This window comes from Triticum urartu, chromosome 6A (genome assembly GCF_056163025.1).
Source record: "Triticum urartu cultivar PI428250 chromosome 6A, HENAU_Tu73, whole genome shotgun sequence".
Taxonomy (NCBI): Eukaryota; Viridiplantae; Streptophyta; class Magnoliopsida; order Poales; family Poaceae; genus Triticum; species Triticum urartu.
In genome coordinates this window covers 80,828,632-80,849,277 of record NC_141878.1, presented here as the reverse complement: position 1 = coordinate 80,849,277, position 20,646 = coordinate 80,828,632, and the positions used below count along the sequence as shown (strand labels likewise).

Sequence of the window (20,646 nt, the reverse complement as noted above, 5' to 3'; positions counted from 1 at the left end):
GGAGCACAGTGAGAACTGGATGAGGAGGTATGGTCCGTCAAAATATTTTCCAGATGTAAAATCAACTCCTGCAAAGGACGATATGGACAACGGGGTGGAAGCATCCTTCACCAATGGGAACGGGAAGAAGTCTGCACGTGAGAAAGGTATGCATCTCAACACACCTGGTACAGGAGATGAAGGGGACCCCTTCGTTATTGACGAGAATGGTAATTCAACCGACCCATCTTTTGCAACGGTAGACACGAATGACTTTCCAGCAGTTACTTCAACCCCCAAGAATATAAATGCAGTGTCAGACGGGTCTAGCACCGATAAATCTGTGGAGATTAGTATGGATAGTCTGAACACACGTATTAAAAAAGCGAAAGAAAGTGGCACTAAGGAGAATGATGGGAATGCGAAAGAAAGTGGCACTAAGGAGAATGATGGGAATGCGAAAGAAAGTGGCACTGAGGAGAATGATGGGAAACGCAAGAGAAAAAAGTCAAAGTACGTTCTTTCACCCTTCCAGCAGATCGGTGGACGTAAGCGTCCAAAGAAAAGTAAGTGTTATGTACTTTGTTTTGAAGATATTTCATTCCTTCCATGCACAATTTATTTACTCATTGTTTGATTATATTTTAGGTTTGTTTGGTATAAGAGACGTTCTGATTAATACCGATTACATTACCGAGGATCACATAGAGGCCGCGAAGGTTTATATCAAGACACTATCAGACTCGGCGAAGCTTAGTAGGAAAACTGTCGTGCACATGACAGGAATTGCTGGGGAAACATGTACACCTGATATGCTTCAATCCATCATTGCGAAAAAATGGTTGCATGGCGGTGTAAGTATTACAACAATTATATGAAGTTTTACATGTCATATTTAATTTTTTCTAAGAGGAGTATTGCTGTTATGTTATTTTCAGGTCATCAATAGTTATTGCAACCATATGCAGACCCATAATCCTCGTCCTGACCGTCACATTTTATCATCTTGGGTGTCACACTGGCTTATTCTTCGTGCTGAAGGAAAGGTTAAGAACTCTAAGCACCATTTTATAGAGCATTTCACAAACCAAACTAAAATGGTGTCTAGAGTTAATGAGGAGTATTTCATTACAGATAAGGTATTTCACATTTGTATGATCCTTCGTAGTACATAACTAATTGTGTGTCCAAGAACTTGACTAAACTTTGTTGTAGGCATACTTTCCTTTTCATGTGGAAGAAAGTCACTGGATAACAATTCTCATGCACAACAAGAAAAAAGAGTTTCAATTTTTAAATTCTACTGGTAAATGCAGCAAGGCAGTTCTTAAAAAAATAAGGCAGCTGGTAAGCTTCTTTCTTTACATGTAACAGGATAGATAGTAGTAATTAGTTATGTACTTCATATGAACTTCACATTTATATTTCAGAGGGCAGAAATAGCTAACAATACCTTGGAGGTGAACTCCCTTGTACAAATGGAACATCCAGACGTATCTTCGTGGCCAATAAATGAGTACGATATGCTGTTACTGTTGGGTTTCGTAGTAATTTCAAAAAATTTCCTACGCACACGCAAGATCATGTGATGTATAGCAACGAGAGGGGAGAGTGTTGTCTACGTACCCACGCAGACCGACTGCAGAAGCATTGACACAACATAGAGGAAGTAGTCGTACGTCTTCACGATCCAACCGATCAAGCACCAAAACTACGGCACCTCCGAGTTCGAGCACACGTTCAGCTCGATGACGATCCCCGGACTCCGATCCAGGAAAGTGTCGGGGAAGAGTTCCGTCAGCACGACGGCGTGGTGACGATCTTGATGTACTACTGCTGCAGGGCTTCACCTAAGCACCGCTACAATATTATCGAGGACTATGGTGGCAGGGGGCGCCACACACGGCTAAGGAATAGATCACGTGGATCAACTTGTGTGTTCTAGGGTGCCTCTGCCTCAGTATATAAAGGACTAGAGGGGGGAGGCTGGCCGGCCAAGGTGTGGCGCGCCAGGAGAGTCCTACTCCCTCTGGGAGTAGGATTCCCCCCCCCCCCCCCAATCCTAGTTGGAATAGGATTCGCGGAGGGGGAAAAGAGAGAGAGAGGGCCGGCCACCTCTCCTAGTCCTAATAGGACTAGGGGAAGGGGGAGGCGCGCAGCCCATGAAGGGCTGCCTCTTCTCTTTTCCACTAAGGCCCATCATGGCCCATTTAGCTCCCGGGGGGGGGGGGGGTTCCGGTAACCTCCCGGTACTCCGGTAAAATCCCGATATCACCCGGAACACTTCCGATGTCCAAACATAGGCTTCCAATATATCAATCTTTATGTCTCGACCATTTCGAGACTCCTCGTCATGTCCGTGATCACATCCGGGACTCCGAACAACCTTCGGTACATCAAAATGCATAAACTCATAATATAACTGTCATCGTAACCTTAAGCGTGCGGACCCTACGGGTTCGAGAACAATGTAGACATGACCGAGACACGTCTCCGGTCAATAACCAATAGCGGGACCTAGATGCCCATATTGGCTCCTACATATTCTACGAAGATCTTTATCGGTCAGACCGCATAACAACATACGTTGTTCCCTTTGTCATCGGTATGTTACTTGCCCGAGATTCGATCGTCGGTATTCCAATACCTAGTTCAATCTCGTTACCGGCAAGTCTCTTTACTCGTTCTGTAATACATCATCCCGCAACTAACTCATTTAGTTGCAATGCTTGCAAGGCTTAAGTGATGTGCATTACCGAGAGGGCCCAGAGATACCTCTCCGACAATCGGAGTGACAAAACCTAATCTCGAAATACGCCAACCCAACATGTACCTTTGGAGACACCTGTAGTACTCCTTTATAATCACCCAGTTACGTTGTGACGTTTGGTAGTACCGAAAGTGTTCCTCCGGTAAACGGGAGTTGCATAATCTCATAGTTATAGGAACATGTATAAGTCATGAAGAAAGCAATAGCAACATACTAAACGATCGGGTGCTAAGCTAATGGAATGGGTCATGTCAATCAGATCATTCTCTCAATGATATGATCCCGTTAATCAAATAACAACTCATTGTTCATGGTTAGGAAACATAACCATCTTTGATTAACGAGCTAGTCAAGTAGAGGCATACTAGCGACACTTTGTTTGTCTATGTATTCACACATGTATTATGTTTCCGGTTAATACAATTCTAGCATGAATAATAAACATTTATCATGATTATAAGGAAATAAATTGCTGGAGAATGAATTAGAGAATGTTCTAATGTAAACCCACTTGTGAAGCAATTAGGCTATTAGCTCCTCAACTAGACACTGATGTCCGGTACAATTTAGCAACATTCGATGATCTTGCTCTCTTAATTGTTAGTGGCTTCACACCAGACAGTTACAAACGCGATATTATTGTGCATGATAGAGGTCTGCACCCTATATCAAACTTGCACCCTGCTCTTATGGCCTTGCAATATCCTCTATTATTTCCATATGGTCATGTTGGGTTCCATTTAGGTATTTGATACACCGATGCCCACTTATTGCACGAAAAAGCATGTAAAACACTTACCAAGTTGGATTATCACACATATTGCTTTCATTATAGGCCTGATCAATACAATCCTTACACGGTTTGTGGAAGGGTTACTTTCCAGTTACAAGTTGATTGTTATGCTTGCTTAGAAGAAAATCACCTTTGGTTTATAATCACAGTCGATGTGCACCACTAGCCGGCGACCAATTATTGCAGGTCGGTTACGATTCTTATTCAGTTTCTTCCTTTATTCGATTCATCTTCTTCCTTTATTTGATGCGCTTCTATATCATCTCCACCCTTCTACTGATCATTCCCCTCCCTACTCGGCAATGTCACCTCTCCTAGCCATGCTTCTCACCCGGTTGCCGCTGCAGTTTACCGCCCCTCCTTCCTCACATCTTCCATCCAGTTACTTGCTGATACTGAGTCGGATCCCTTCTGATTGATACTGTTTTGTGTGTGTGTGTGTGTGTGTGTGTGTGTTTTGCTCCCAATTCGCAGGACACTGGTTCTGCTGCAGGTGCTCTCACATCTCAGTTGAGGTATTGGAACTGCTGAACTGGTTCTGGTGGTTAGTTCGGGCAATTCTAAATCTCACGATTTGCATTGGTTGCCGCGCAGGTTAGTATACATGTACTCACATATCTCATCTTATTATCCACGTATTTGTGCTCACGATTTGTAAAATTTGATGCTGCTGACCGTGTGTACACTTCCAGAGTCTCAAACACTGCTACTACTGACTATTGTTGTTGACAATAAGCTCCAAACACCATATACGATTTACTGATTCACACTAATTACATGTGGTTGTAGGACTTACAGTATCTCATCTTCCTTACACCAAGACAAGTTCTTTCATGGATGACGCCAGTAGGAGTAACGTAGAGCTGTAATTGCAAGCCACTTCAACAGTTAACATATATGTATTGCTGAAACAGAACAGTATAAGTTGAATTTGGTCCATCCAATGCTCCATTATTGGAATTGGTTCTGAAATACTCCCTCCGTAAACTAATATAAGAGCGTTTAGATCACTATATAAGTTTACAGAGGGGGTATAAGTTTAGCTCTAACAATTGGTTCATGTAAATTCTGGGAGGATGGTGCATGATATGTTGGTGTTGAGGGGTTATGGTTTCTTGGTTCTGATGTGAGCTAAGCTTTTGTTTTGATATTACTGGCCACTGGATGGCACAGTTTCGATATACTGTGGTCTGTTTGTTGTTACTGTGTAGGACATAATCTTGGGTATCTCCTTGGTGGAAATAAGTTGCTGCCATACAGTTTGATGTTCTATTTCGAAAGAAATCTTAGCTTATGACTCTGATTAATCTCAGTTCATTTGTTCCCTAGCTACCGACACCATGTATTGATCAAATACTATGGGTTCAGTGAATGCATAAATTTAACTGCCTCAATTTTGTCCTCAGTTTTTCTTCTGGCGCTAGTCTTCCTCACCTGCGATGACATACACTGAAAGGAGAAGAAGATATAGGAAAGTTGACCTTTTCAAATTAGGTTGTTCTATAAGCTTCATGCTGTCAATAAGGTGGGCAAATTTCAGAGCTGTTCCATATATTTTTTTTCCCAATACACTACCTATGGAGGCTCTCAATTGAAAGTTTGATTTTCCAAACAGAGCATTCAGAGCTAGGCTTGAACATACAGTGTATTAAAGTTAATTATGGGTTTACGTTTGTCTAGTTTATTTTCCAGTTATGTTCTTCAAAGGTACTCCCTCCGTAAACTAATATAAGAGCGTTTAGAACACTACTTTAGTGATCTAAACGCTCTTATATTAGTTTACAAAGGGAGTAATATATCACCTACACAAATGATCAACGGTATGCTCAAGGATTCCTCGTCAGTCGCTTTTCAAAGCGCCTATGGCCAAAGCAAGCCATTATGCCAACGCCCCGCGCTTAAGCACACCCAGGTGAGCACCTAGGAGCGTTTTTTTCATTGGGTATACTAGAGGGATATAAATGCCCTTTCCAAGTATGAAACTGATTTTTTTTCCTTATTTCTTAGCCACTACGAAATTGTTGAACAGGACAGAAACCAACAATGAGTACTTGACTACTTACACAACTTGCATTTACAATTAAGATTGAAAAATCTACCACAATCATAATTGAACTAAGATTTTCACTTCAGAAGATGGAATATAAAGAAATATGCAAACACTTAGTACAGCGACAAACTTACCACTTCATGAAGTTGGTTTTGACAATGATGGCGGGAAGCCAAAGTATGGGTAAACAGGCATGGCAGCATTGATAGTGCATGGTGCTCCTCCATGAACCTTCTTACGTTCAGAAGTCTCGACATCCAGCGAAAATAAATCTTCATACCTTCGTAAATCATCATCGCACCGAGCTTGTTAAACACCTCGAAGGAATAAGAATTTCTCAGTTGCACCCAAAATATAATAATGCAATCCATGAGGCAATGCTATGCCAATTTTTAGCTGACAATTGTTGGAAGAGTGGCCATCATTTTGCTGAGTTGTATGATGGAGATAAAATGAGCCGTTTGGACTGCGATCCACAACTAGAGTAAACATCTCAATGGCTCCTTCTGTAGCCACAACAATGGAAGACATGCATCCGCTCTGCTCCGGCTGATCTATAAGCTGCATATGGGAGGTGTTGAGGATGTCGACAGTAGAAAACTCCATCCTGCACGTGTCAAGAAAAAGCAGCTTGTTCCCGGCCCCAAGGTGCCGTCCAGTACAATCGGCCGCAGAAATAGTTAAAATAGGACAATGATTCCCGAAATGTCTTAACCGTACCAAATGAGCTCCAACTGGAAGAAGCAGCTATACACCGTTTTCCGGTGGCAGACGAGAAGACAAACATGACGAACTTGCTTTTATAGTCCGCCCAGCAGATCACCTTGAACGACGTCTCATCCTCGATCGCTGTCGCCGGTGGGAGCGAGGACAGGCTCGAATCGATGAAGATGCTCTTGGTGTGGGTGAGGACTGAGGAGTCCTGTCCACAGGTATGGGTGGGAGCAGCAAGTATCTCCGTGACAGGGGATCCCACGCACATCGCGAGGACTGACCTGCTGATGGTCATGGCCCACCGGCGAAGCCAGTGGTTGCACAAGAGGAGGACGCGGCCATCACGCACGTCGCGGGGGCACCAAGGGGTGAACACACCGCCATCGCCGGGCTTTGGGACATAGGAGTAGCTGAAACCAGCGCCGTCGACGAGGGCGCGGGCGAGCGGGGCGGAGGGGTGGGGATCCTGGGCCGGGCGGAAGCCGCCTTCTTCGGTGGCGAACCCGAGGAGTGGCGGCGGGTGGAGGGCGCGGTAACCGCGGAGGAACGAGCACGCGGCGATGATGCGGCGGAAGGACGCGCAGGCGGTGGAGGCGCGGTCGGTGTGGGAAGGCGGGGGAAGATCTCCTCCAGGATCTCGTCGACGAGGTGCGGCGCTAGCTGGGCCGCCGCCGGCTGCCGCCGGGGCGGGGGAGGAAGGGGATCGTCGGGGTTAGGTTTTGGTCGGGGTTACCGGCGGGCGAGGGAATGAGCGGGTGTTTTCAGTTTTTGACACGCAAAATTCTTTTGGGGCCAAAGAAACGATGCCACTACTTATTCTATATATGGGTTAATTTCATACCGTACATTGCAATTCTACAAGGTTTCTTGACCGATGCAATTCTACAGGGTTTTTAGCAGGATCCCGCATTCTCTCCTAGGAAAGCAAGATGCTAGCATGGAACAATTCTTTCTTCAAAGTTATTAGTTAACGGACACCCTTCGCGAAGGTCGTCGTACATCACTGCCCAACATGACAATTGGTGCAACGAAAGACGATCATGGTGCACTTTGCGTTTGACACGTGACAAAAGGATAGATTGTAGCATAATTTTTTTCCTTTCCCCTTTTCTAGGTTGATTGTGCTCCACCGTGGGGGAGCACACCTGTGCTTTCAGAGAGAACACATGTGCGCTTCGTGTAGAAGCACACCACCTTTTTTTTTCCTTTGTGGTTTCGATATGCTCAAACCATGGGACATGTGCTTCGTGCCGGAGCACACCTTCTTTTTCTTATTTTTTGGTTTTGATGTGCTAAACACCCATGGAGCACACATGTGTTGTGTCTATGTGAGTTTGATGTGCTGAACACCCATGGAGCACATATGTGTTGTGTCTATGTGAGCATAGGACTGATTCTCACATGAGCACACCTACCCTTTTCCTCTCCGGGTTGGTTGTGATCCATCACATGGAGCACACCTTTACTCTACAAGAGAGCACACTTTTATTCCCAATTCAATGTCATTAAGAACACGATCCAACATCTAAAACATAAGAGATCGGAAATGGAAATTCCAACAATATATAGGGAAATAAAAAAGCAATCATGACAGTGGTTGATATGCTACCTAATCATATTTGCTCATTCATTTTATATTAATGGGTGCCCAAAATATTGCCATGTAAGTCTTGCTTTTACTAAATGCATTTATGTGTTTCAAAAGTTCCATAAGACAATTCAGAGTCTTCGCATTACGGCACAATGGGTGCGACCATAGGAGTCTGTTAGATTTTGTATGCGTCTACTGATCAGACAAAACAAATGACAGCTTAACAATTTCAAAAGGAAAAGGTTGGGAGAGCTAGATACAAAATAAAGAAAAACTTAGTCTGTGAGTTCAAACTTTTTGTGAGAATTCCTCCATATTATTGTGTTAAATTAAATTCCTCCAAATTTATATGGATTGAGCCGCTCCAGAATTCACACGACTACATCTTCATAGAGAAAGTAATTCGTATGGATAGAAACACTGCAAAATTCCTTAAATCCTACCTTCCAAAGGGGCTCAAGTCACAAAAGCTAGTAGATCGTAAACAAGCTGAACACTGCTGAGAGTGACAATGAGATCCAGACAATAACAAGCAGAGAGTGACAATGCACACCACCGTAATACTAGGTCACAGGAAAACAGTACGTCCCTTACATATTATAGTGCTAGACAAAGTAACATTGCCAACACCCCAGTACTAAATCCAGCCAGCATATTGGTTGCACCGCATCATCTTAAGCATCCTCCGTCTCTACTCAATATCGCCAGATGCGTGGCCCAGATAAGAGATCCCAAAAGCAAGTGAGATTCACCCCTGCAGATATATTTAGTTAGAAAGCCGATGTGGATGTAAAAATCTTTGCTTCTGCGGTTTCAGAATAAGACCCGCTAACCGTAATTGATCAGTACAGATGGCAAAAAATGACAAGCAAACTAATTCATGATTGGAGAAGTCTCACAGCCATCTTATAACAGTTTTGGAGTAAAACATCCAGAAACTAAGTATTATAAATTTCAAAAGATCTGTATTATGCATAGCACAATAAAAACCAAGAACCAACAGGACAACATCGATTCACTAGTAACCGTCCATGTGCAACACACATCCAATTCGATAGTAATATTATTTTGAAGATTAGCTACATTTACTCCAAGATTGATTACAATTAATGTCATTTTGAAATTATGATTAATGCAATTAATGTTCCCATATTATGGATGATGTGATGGATACATCATCCGACCAGCTGCATGAGACGTTGGAAAGGTGGTTGAATGGCTGACATCATTTCGATTCACCAAACTCATGCTTTTATAAGTAGTAGTAGTAGATAGATAGTAGATGGTACGGAAATTCGTAGGGGCATGTAAGTGCGGGGGCACTCACCTGCCAATCGCTGTCGCCCGCTCGATTTGCCCCGCGATTCGCAAAGTAGTTGAATCCCGCACAAGTGCACACTAAAAAAGAAAATCCCTTGAAAAAATTTAAGTTTCAACGATGAAACTTACGGTTTTTGCATCTAAAAATGCAAAGTTTCAACAAGTTCCAGAGATATAATTTTAAGCAAATTTTTCTGTCGGTCGTAGACACAAAATAATTGATTTTTATCGGTCGTTCGTACTAAGTTTCAACATTCAAAACTTAACATTTTTATAAGTCATCAAAATATATTCATTCAAAGCGCTGGTCACGAGAAACATGAATATGAAAACATAAGTTAATTTGGATTTTTTGTTTAAAAGATATAGAACTTTGAAAATCGGAAGCCAAAATAAAAAGCTAGTACCAGGCCCTCAGTGCCCCCGCACTTGTGTGCCGCAAGTCCTCGTCCATAGATAGTAGAGTATTAGATATATAGTGGATAATATATTCTGAGGAGAAGAGTTTTAATGTACAGATGAACCCTTTAATTAGGACAGTGGGGGTACCACTCCCTCACAAAGTGCATAAGATAGATCACTTGCTACCGGTGACACAACTAGGTAGGACCATTGATTGTTGCTTGGCGCTGTCCAGTGCAATCGCATATCAGAGAGGAAAACCACCTGATCCACTTCAAGGAATCCATCTATGAAAAGACGCCTATTGTGTTCTTTCCATAAATTAAACCATATGTAGCTAACTTTCTACAAGACACACCATGAGAGTATTAACTCCTAAGGCCAGAATTATGAAGTTTTCAGTTCCCACTACAAAATCTCCAGGGGCTGAGGGCTATCAACAATCTGAACAGCATGATATTGAGCAAGACTCATATACCCAACAAGATTGAGATTGGCTCCAACAAACTAGTTTTTCACCTGTTGTAATTTGACAAATTCCTAGAGGTTGTAATCAAGCATGAGATTAGCTTGAATAGGATCAATTGTGGCACTGAGAGCAGCGTCATCACATCCAGCTTGGTCAAACAGTTGCACCAGAGAAACTCAAATGCAAAGGACCAAAATGGCCTGATTTACTTCAGGGGGCTGGGACGGGAAAATCCAGCCAACCTGAGTGGGTTTTAACTCAACCTGAGTAAATTTACAAAGCTGATGGGTATTGGTTGTGGGATAAAGATGTGACTGAAAACTTGCATGTGTTACCATATTATTTCATTGCGGATGTATGTTTGTCTAGTTTCTACTCTTGTTCTTCAAAGGTCTTAGCTAAAACTATGCACTCGAGGAGTGTTACCATAGATTAGCCAGATATTCCGTAACCTTTCCAGGTTTGACAAGTTCTAACAATCGCATGAGCCCTTAACTTTCTACATTCTAAATTAGGACAGCAAAGCTCCATAATTCATAAGGACGAACAGAATAAGCTTGCCATTAATCTACAACTTTACAAGAGAAAAACTCCAAAAGTATAAGCAATACTATGAAAACAGGCTTACCGCTTTGTAGTTCATAGGGTCGGTTTCGACAATGATGGCGGGAAGCCAAATAATGGGTGAGCACGATTGGGATGACGATCAAAGATTGTTGCCCTGCGGCTGCAGACCTTCTTAAGTTCTGAAGTCTTGACATCCAGAGAGAAAAAATCGATATCATTATACACAGGAAAGACCCCATGTCTATTGTCATCCCACCGAGCTTCTCGAACACCTCGAAGGAATAAGAATCCCTCAGTTGCACCCATGGTATAATAGAGACATCGGGGAGGCAATGCTATAACATTTTTCAGTTGCCACTCATTGGAAGGTCCGCCATTGTTTTGCTGACTTGTATGATAAATATAAAACGAGGTAGGCTTGCAATGACCAACAAGAGTAAACATCTCAAGGGCTCCTTCTGTACCATCAACAATGGTAGGCATGCACACACTCTGACCAGGCTGGTTTATAAGCTGCACATGGTAGCCGGTGAGAATGTTGACAGTGGAGAACTCCATTGTGCGTGTGTCCAGCACGAGAAGCTTGTCTTTCCAAAGAGAGCTCCAGTAGAAGCAGCCACGCAAATAATTGCAATACGAGAAGCCTTTCCCAGGGGGCTCATCTGTGCCCAAAGAGTTCCAGCTGGGAGATGCAGCTATACACCATTCAACGGCGACGGAAGAGTAGACAAACGTGACCAGCTTGGTTTCGTAGCGCGCCGTGCAGATCACCTTGAACGAGGTCTCATCCTCATTCTCATCCTCATCCCCGCCAATGGGAGCGAGCATAGGCTCGAACTCGATAAGGCGCTCTTGCTGGACGGTCATCTCCTCTGGTATGGGAAAGAGCAGCGTGTTTCTCCGTGACCAGGGATCGCACACCGCCAGGTGTGTAAAGACTGGCTTTTTGTCCCACAGGTAGCTGCACTCGAGGAGGACGCGGCCGTCGCGAACGTCACGGTGGCACCAGGGGCTGAGCGGATCATCATTGGGCTTGGGGACGAAGGAGTAGGTGAAATCTGCGCCGTCGGCAAGGGCGCGGGCAAGCGGGGCGGAGGGATGGGGTTCTTGGGCTTGGTGGAAGCCATGTTTGTCAAGGGCGAATCCCACGAGTGGAGACGGATGGAGAGCGCGGAAGCGGCGGAGGAAGGAGCGCGCCCTGATGATGCGGCGGAAGCGGGGGCTCGCGGTTGAGGCGCGGACGAGCGCGGCCAGGATGGGTAGGCGAAGGAAGATCTCCTCCAGGATCTCGTCGACGATGTACGGCGCCGGCGGTGCCATGGTGGGCGGCAGATCAACCGCCCCCGCCGGGTGGGGTGTGGTGTGTCGTGCTGTGCGAGGTGAGCCAGCGGGCTATAATTTCACGATTTGAGGCGGGCCACTTAAAACCTAAATACTAGAAAGTGCACGCGCACTATCTGGCTTTCGCGAGCGGCCGCACGCTGGCCGCACGATCTCCCTGAACGGTCGCGCGCATGGTGGCAGGTGATATCTGGTCGGGCGATTTCAATCGCTGGGGTTTGTCGCTATCCACCCACGTCTTCATCCCCAACTCAGCCCGCTCCTTCCTAACCGCCATGCCATGGAGGCGGTCGCCGTCATCTACCGGCCGACGCCCTCTTCTCCCCTCCCTCTGCCCTCCCCTCCTCTAACTCCTCATGCCTCCGCCTCTCCGACTGCCCACGCGCTCGCCGCCTTCCACACCTTTTGTCGCCGCCATCCCCAAGCAGCGCTTCATGATCCCTCCACTTGGATCCCGCCGTTGGCCGCGGCACTAGGGATGTCACCACGATGGTACGAGGAGCTAAACTTGGATCGCTGCTCCCTGGCCGAATCTGCAGCCTGGCTCATCCAGCTTGGTAAATTGATTGGTGTCTTCTTACTTGGCAGGTTATCCCGTTCCTGATGGAAACAACGTTTGAGCACCTGTCGCCGAATCTGGCCTCGTTCCTTTACAAGAACAGTATCATGTACTCCCTCCGTTTCTTTTTAGTCTGCATATAAGGTTTGTTCAAAGTCAAGCTTTACAAAGTTTGACTAACTTTATATTAAAAAATATAAACATTGACAATATGAAATCAATATTATCAGATGCATCACAAAATGTATTTTCATACTATATAGTTTTAATATTATAGATGCTCATATTTTTTTATATAAATTTGGTCAAATTTTGTGTAGTTTGACTTTGACCAATTCTTATATGCGGAGTAAAAAGAAACGGAGGGAGTACCTGGGGATGTGCCTTGTGCCGTCGGTCACGGAGATCATGCTTGCGGTTGCGGAGTTTCTCTACCTTCAGTACGAGGACGCGGACAAGCTCTTCTACATGTACATCAAAACTCCACTGGCTACCAAGACCAGTGCTTCCGCTCCACCTATGGCTATGATTGTTGCTACACAAAGGAGTGTGTCTCCAAAACCTACTTCTAGACTTGATATAGTTAATGATTAGTTATGAAAATGCACCTCAATTGAGTGTAGCCTGTGACGTGGATCTTTACCTGATTAGCATCCGCTCAACTTCCTTTACTAGTCGTTAGATGATTCAGATAGCATGAAGCTATGAATATTTTGATGAGAATGATCATAGAGAGGTTATGATTCAGGCTCTTACATTTCACCCACAGTTTGTTAAGTTCCCTCTTTTTCTTGTAGCAATTATTAGTAACAACTCAATAATCTCCATCGCACTTCAGAATTTTGTTCTATTTTAGGTCTTCAGATTGTCCAAATATATTTATCTCCTTATCTAGAATGAGCTATTTTGTTCGTGGCGCGCTCTTAAAAACTAGATCCTGCATGGTATGTTTCGATGAAAATTTTCTTGTGCAATTTACTCCCCATTTTGTGCAACTGCGTAGTTGTCGATGTACAACTATCTCAGAGTCGTCGTGCAACTTTTCCCAACTCATGGACATGCAGTTTTTGGTGTGAACGCATTTACTTCGGATTCTATTTTCCTAAAAAATGTCTTAACTTTTTAACCAAACATCGAAATTAAGATCTTCTTTCACTGTTGGAATCATCATGACATGCTCATCGAAACTAGATCTCACATGGGTATGTTTCGACGACCTTTTTTCTGTGCAATTTATTGTCCGTTTTGTGCAACTGCCTAGCAGTCAGTGTGCAACTACCGGAAAGTCAGTGTGCAACTTTTCCTCATACACGTGGAACTGCAGTTTTCATTGTTGAAGTTTTCACCCCAGACTATCCACTACCAGTGAGATGTGCAACTTCGTGTACTGCACTTGCCAACTGCCTAGTAGCCGGTGTGCAATCTTTCTCTCTGCCCGCAGATGTGCATTTTTCACTGTTTGCTGCCTTGGGCAACTACCTAGTAGTGGATGTGCAATTCCGTCTGTTGCCCCGGCCAACTATGCCAGCGAGAGTGTGCAACTCCTTGATTGTGCATGTGTGACAATGACACCGCGTGTGACAACTCCCGCAAATTTGATTATGCGACTATGCCACCGCACATATGCAACTCCCGCGGTGGTGCGTGAACAACTAACCGATGAGTGTGTGCAATCCCGCTCTATGCGTAAGAAACTATGCCGACCAGGGTGTGGAACTCTGCGGCGTGTGTGCGATTATATTGACGAGGGTGTACAACTCTGTGGTCGTACTTGTAGAATTGTGCGGGAGAGAGTGTACAACTCTGTGATCGTGCGTGTGTGACTATCCAAAAAATAGTGTGCAAATCTACTCTTGCGCGTGCGACTATGCCGACGAGAGTGTGCAACTCCACGACCTTGTGTTAGCTACTATGCCGACGAGAGTGTGCAGCTCTGTGATCGAGCGTGTGCAACTCCCACAGTTATGCATGAGCTACTATGCCGATGAGACTGTGTATCGTGCGTGTGCGACTATGCTAACGAGAGTGTCCAACTCCGTGGCCGCGCGTGGGCGACTATGACGACAAGAGTGTCTAACTTTGTGGCCACGCGTGTGCGACTATGCAGACGAGTGTGCTACTCCGCTGCCATGCGTGAGCGACTATGCTGACGAAGAGTGTCTAACTTTGTGGTCATGCGTGTGCGACTATGCAGACGAGTGTGCTACTCCGCTGCCATGCGTGAGCGACTATGCTGACGAGAGTGTGCAGCTCCGCGGTCACGCGTGTGCGACTACGCCAACAAGAGTGTGTCGCTCCGTGATCCTGTGTGTGTGACTATGGTGATGTGCGTGTGCAACTCCCACAATCATGCGTGAGCTATTATGTTGATGAGAGTGTTTGACCACCTCAACAACCCTTGCCATTGAGATTTGCAACTTCATCTACTGCCCTCAACCAACTGCCTACCCAAAGGTGTGCAACTTCGTCTGCTGCCCGGCTAACTGCCTACCAGCCGTTGTGCAACTTCGTCTGCTTTTCTCTCCAACCGTTTAGTAGTCCATGTGCAACTTCCCCTTATTTCGTGGATGTGTAGATTAGACCATTTTTAACTACACCTTATCGTGTGAGATATACAACTACATCTGCTGCCATGGCCCAACAGTCGCAGTTGATGTTCGGCTTTCTTCCCTACCTGTGGACACTCCCGCCCCAACTATCCCTACCAGTAGGATGTGCAACTTCGGCAGCTACACCAGCCAACTGCCTCACAGTCCATGACCAACTTTAAAAGCATGATTGTGCAACTTCTTCTGCTTAATCATGAAATGTGTTTGCCCCTATTAGAGAGAACAACTTCGATACAAACTAAATCAATTTGTTGCTAAAAAGCTAATATCATTCAAATACGAAAGAGAGATACATGAACAGTATTTAAGGTACCAAACATTCAATGCCAGCATGACATGTCATCTAGCCAACTTAGTATCGCTGTGTGTGAAACTTTCCAATGATCATATCCAATTGAGCCGGCTTCAATCTCTAATTCTTCACGGGGAGGTTCGATTCCCCGTCTCAATCATTGACCAGAGCTCGAACAACCGAAGATTACGACATTTGTGGTCAAGAATGACGAGAATGGAGCATGGGCGGCGCCATACGGGGTGGAGGCAAGATGGCCGCGGTCGAGGCAGACAACGGCCCAGGCAGGGAGCGAAACGCGACCTACTCTTCCTTCCTAGCGCCACTGCCGGTGAGATGGCCATGGTTGAGGCGGACGGGCGTCCGGGCTCGTGGTGGCGGCTACTTCCATCAATATGCCCGCGGTCGAGGCGGATGAGCGCAGGTGCAGGTGCGCTTGGGAGTGGCCGAGGCGGAGCGACATGCTCTTGATGGACGCGGTCGAGGAGGGAGGGCGAGCTCATGGTAGCCTCGAGTTCCATTGCAACGGGATCTACAGGGAAAACGATAGGAAAAGGAAAAGAGGAAAAGGGGGTGATTGGTGGGGTTCAAATGATTATAAGGGTCTATTTTGGGTATCTATTCTGAAAACATTCCGTTTTGTAACTCTGAAAGTATCATATCTAACTGAGAATTACTATGTGTGCAATTAGAACTATTGTAGATTCCAATAAAAAAGTGAATAGGAAAAATAGATTAACTTAATAAAAACATCATCTATCAAACTTAGAATAATCGTGTCATGCAACTTTCCAATTATTATATCCAACTAAAAACTACTATATGTGCAACTACAACTACTACGGGTGCCAACAAAAAAGTGACTAGAAAAAATAGATGAAGTTAATAAAAAATATCATCTAGCAAACTTAGTATCGCCATGTTGTGTAACTTTTCAATGAGCATATCTAACTGAGAAATACTATGTATGCAACTACAACTACTACGGATGCCAACATAAAAAGTGACTAGAAAAAATAGATTAACGTAAGAGTAAACATCATCTAGAAAACTTAGTATCGCCATGTTGTGCAACTTTTCAACGAGCATATCTAACTGAGAAATACTATGTGTGCAACTACAACTACTACGAATGCCAACATAAAAAATGACTAAAAAATAGATTAACCTAAGAGTAAACATCATCTAGAAAACTTAGTGTCGCCGTGTTGTGCAACATTTTAATGATCATATCCAACTGAGAACTACTATGTGTGCAACTACAACAGTTGCGGATGCCAACAAAAAAGTGACTAGAAAAAAATAGATTAACTTAAAAAACATCATTTAGCAAACTTAGTACCACCTTGTTGTGCAACTTCCTAAGGGTTAAATCCAACTTGAACTACAACCATAGCCAACTATGTTCTAACCAAAGTAATTTCCTTGATTGTTTTCTATCAATCTTATGAATGAGCTTAAGCTGCAGGTGTGTGAGGGTTGTTTCTCTCCGAGGTTTACCAAAGAAGCTCCTAGTTGCTTTGGTTAGGGACACCATCGCTTCATGCATAGGCCTCTGTATCATGGGATTCCAGAATCAAACCTGGCTATCGCAGACCACATTCCTCACTGCCATTTCTTCAAACGCCATGCGTGCAGAACCACCAACACAACAGTCTCTTCAGGCACATGACGACTCGTCATTGACGAGCAGCTTGACCGCTCGCTCAGCTCGAGCACGGGAGGGCAGCTTGAGTATGAAGGCATGGTACATCTGCACGGGCAGCGGCCAGAAGTCGTCCCCGACGAGCATGTGGAGGAAGAACTCAGCGGGGGCGAAAGGGTTGGCAGCGTCGGTCGCTGGAGGAGCGTGCCATGAGTCGGCGCAATGGCTTGCACGCAGTCGGCACGAACTCCCTAAGGCAGGCGTACAACAGCTTGAGATACAGACAGAGCTCTGATTTTTGCCCCGGCTTGCGTGTGCCGCCGGCAGTGGGCGGGTGGAGACCCAGGACTGGATGCGGGGCGCGGTTTGTGAATCGGGGTGTACGCGGAGGCAGCGGGATCGGAGGAGACAGGAGAAGAAGAAGTGCTTGAAGACGGAGAGGTAGAGCTCGGAGCCGACGGGCGGCGAGGAGCGGGGATGCGAACAGGCCATTGCCGGAGGCGTCGGCGAGCGCGATGAAGCGGATGAGGGCTAGGCGGTCAGCGACAGCGAGGAGCTGGCTGCTAACGCCAGACGGTTCGCGGTTGTGGCACCTAGCGCAAGAGTCTTTCGTTTAGGAAGAGATTTCAGGTTAATTTTTTTTTTATTTTAGGCCGGCCGCTCGGGCAGGCCAGCGAGCAGCTAGCCGCTAGGTAGACTCGTCCCACTTAAAAATATTCCCCAAGGTTCGTTTTTTTATTGAACTTGTGGGGCGTGACGTTGCTACTGTACCGGAATGCAAGCAATTATCTTTAAACTTTGCGATTGTGGAGTATTTTCACTGTCTACGTGAAGCAAATATGATGGCTCATGAGTTAGCACAATGTTCCTTTAGAGAATATTCTTCTATGTTTTGGGATTCTGTCATCCCTAACTTTATTTCTCACACTTATGTAAACGATCTCGCTATTATTTGAGGAATAAAGTCAATTATGTTTCAGAAAAATGCACGTTAATTTGAAAGTATATTAAATGCATGTGAATATTAAGTAGGATATTATTTATATATTATTATATGATTAGTACTATATTTGGCATGAAAATAACTGCACGATAAACGTGTCGAGCGCTCGGCAATGAAGCAGTCTAGGTCGTTGGATTGACATGATTTGATGGTCAAGATTAATTGCATTTGTCCCTTTGAATCTTTGTATATTGGTATAGATATAGATATAAATAATTTGAATTACTTCCCACATGTATCACTTGTATGTTCTCGAAGCTATTTGTGAAAGGGCAATGCCGGTCAACCAACTGGAAACACCTCTTGCACCATCACACATATGGGTGTATCGTCATTTGATCGACGCATCACATTGTGTACATCTTTCCCTTCATAAAAGTTTGGACGCGTTTTGAATAAGGCTCATCAGAGTCCGCTTGTAAACTATAATATCTCTGAGCTAATCTCTAGGTATCGATAGGAAACGTGTCCGGTTTATAAAGAAAGTGCGACTATTGTTGCTCCGTTGGCCTCAAAACTTCTCGTGCTCTCAAAGGAGGCTATCGCATGACACGTCCCAAGCCCTCCGCATTTTTTCGACCCGCCTGCAATATTTGAGACATTTATTGCACTGTTAGGATTTCAGCACCCTGGAAATTACGAGTCTGCAATTTTTGAGATAATTTTATTATTGTTATATCTGTTTTTGCTGCAGGATTACATGAAAAAGAGGAATTAAATGATGTTGAGTATTAATCTTTGCCGAGTACCACTCAGCACTACTATCTTTTCCGAGTGCTACTCTCGGTAAATGTGGTAACCTAGTGTAACATTCCAAAATTCTAAATTTTCAAATGTTATATTAATCAAATAATAATGATTACTTGTGTGGTTGTTGTTTGAAATTGAGTGGAAATTTTAAAAAATTAAAGTTAAATGAGAGGAAATAAAATGACTTTCCCTATTATTCATTCTTGCATTATGTATCTTTACAGGAATTCAAATTAATTTCAACACAAAACCATGGAGTGAAGATAATATGACTTCTTCCGTTAAAGAAATGAAAAGGGATTTCAATTCCATTTGAAAATATTTCACCCCAGAAACTTTATGCAATTTAATGATTTCATGGGAGAAGATAAAAGGACTCCTTCAAACATAAGTGAAAGAGAGTTGGAAGTTTAAAAGGGATCATTTTGAAAGTTCATTTGGATCACCTTTTAAAAAAATCCCTTTGGAGTTCTCCCATGTGAGTTTCAAAATCATTTTTATTTATTCAAATAAAATAAAGAGAGAAGCAAATATGTCTCCTTCAAACATCAGTAAGAATATTGGGAAAATGAATTATGAAACACACAAATCAAATTTGAAAAAAAATTGAAATAATTTGCATAGCTGTTTTCTTGATTTATTGAATATTTGCTTATTTGGGTTTCATTCAAAATATTTTCCTCTAAAACATATTAAATACGGGTGAGGGTAACATGAATCCCACCATGAGGAATAGTTGGTAATTATTTTGGAGCCATTTGATATTTTCTAAAAGTCATTTTGAATTTATTTTTAGCACCAGATTGTCTCTCTAATTTTTTTACAAATATTTATATATTTTATTTTGAAAAAATAAATAATTCAGAGGGATCTACATATCCCCTGGTATTTTTGTGCAAAATTTCAAATTTTCCTGAGTTTGTTTGCTATTTTTTTCTAGCACTTTTGTGCTTCATAAAAAAACAAAGGGAAAACACAACTCAGGCAGCCCCCCCCCCCCACCCACCACCAGGACGACCTAGTCCAGCCCCCCCCCCCTTTTTCCCTCCTGGCGGAGCCCATCACCCTTCCTTCCCTTTATTTTTTTCTTTCCTTTCTTCGTCCTTCTTTCTTTCTATGTTCTTTCCTTCTGTACACTAACTAGATCTTGTTCTTTGTTGGATTCGATCTCCGAATCATCCTTTCCTTCTAATAAGATTTCCTATAAATAGCCGAGCCTCCCCTCGACCGATTTCCCCAAAACCCTTCGCCCAAACCCTCTCGTTTCAACCGCAAGAACGAGTTGGATTTCGCCGTAGATCATCAAAGTTCGCCGGCCATTCCTGACTCTGGTAAGCCACCCTAGGCCTTCTTCTTCTGTCAATCAACTTCTTTCGTGCAACTCACCCGTTTGACATCCACTTGTTGCTTCTAGAGTCTATGCTGTTGACAAGCAGTGTTTCCAGTCTGGCTGTGTCAAATCGGGTGCGAAGTGTCCTTCTACTTTCTGACTGGTAGAGCAGAGGACTAAAAATCCTCTTTAGTCTCACACATGGGACTCTAAATCACAATTGTGCTAGCTCTGTGGTTCGATTCCACAACATAATGAACAATGAATGAATGTGGGCGGTCAACCAGGTAAGCCTGTGCCCAGGAAAGAAAAGATTAGGGAGGGATTGAGAGAAGATTTCACACTGGAAAATGAAAAAAACACCAAAACAGCCTACCCGAGCTCGTCCGTCAACACTGGAGCACATGAGTTCACGAGAGAAATGAGCACGCCCCGCTCTGCACCGACTTCCCCAAGGACCAA

At 44.1% G+C, this 20,646-nt stretch overlaps 1 protein-coding gene and 1 pseudogene across 1 annotated transcript; both read right to left on the bottom strand.

The window, feature by feature from the left end:
- Window positions 1–5,732: 5,732 nt before the first annotated feature.
- On the bottom strand, window positions 5,733–6,999 carry LOC147964072 (uncharacterized; annotated as a pseudogene).
- A 3,722-nt stretch (window positions 7,000–10,721) lies between these two features.
- Window positions 10,722–11,978, bottom strand: LOC147964071 (uncharacterized). The gene has a single exon (XM_087528649.1). It carries the CDS (start codon window positions 11,973–11,975, stop codon window positions 10,728–10,730), a length of 1,248 nt encoding a protein of 415 aa, XP_087384775.1. The 5' UTR covers window positions 11,976–11,978; the 3' UTR covers window positions 10,722–10,727.
- Between the last annotated feature and the right edge of the window lie 8,668 nt (window positions 11,979–20,646).

What these genes read in the sequence shown, in the direction of transcription:
- LOC147964071 (XM_087528649.1), bottom strand. Translation starts at nt 11,975, where the DNA reads ATGGCACCGCCGGCGCCGTACATCGTCGACGAGATCCTGGAGGAGATC.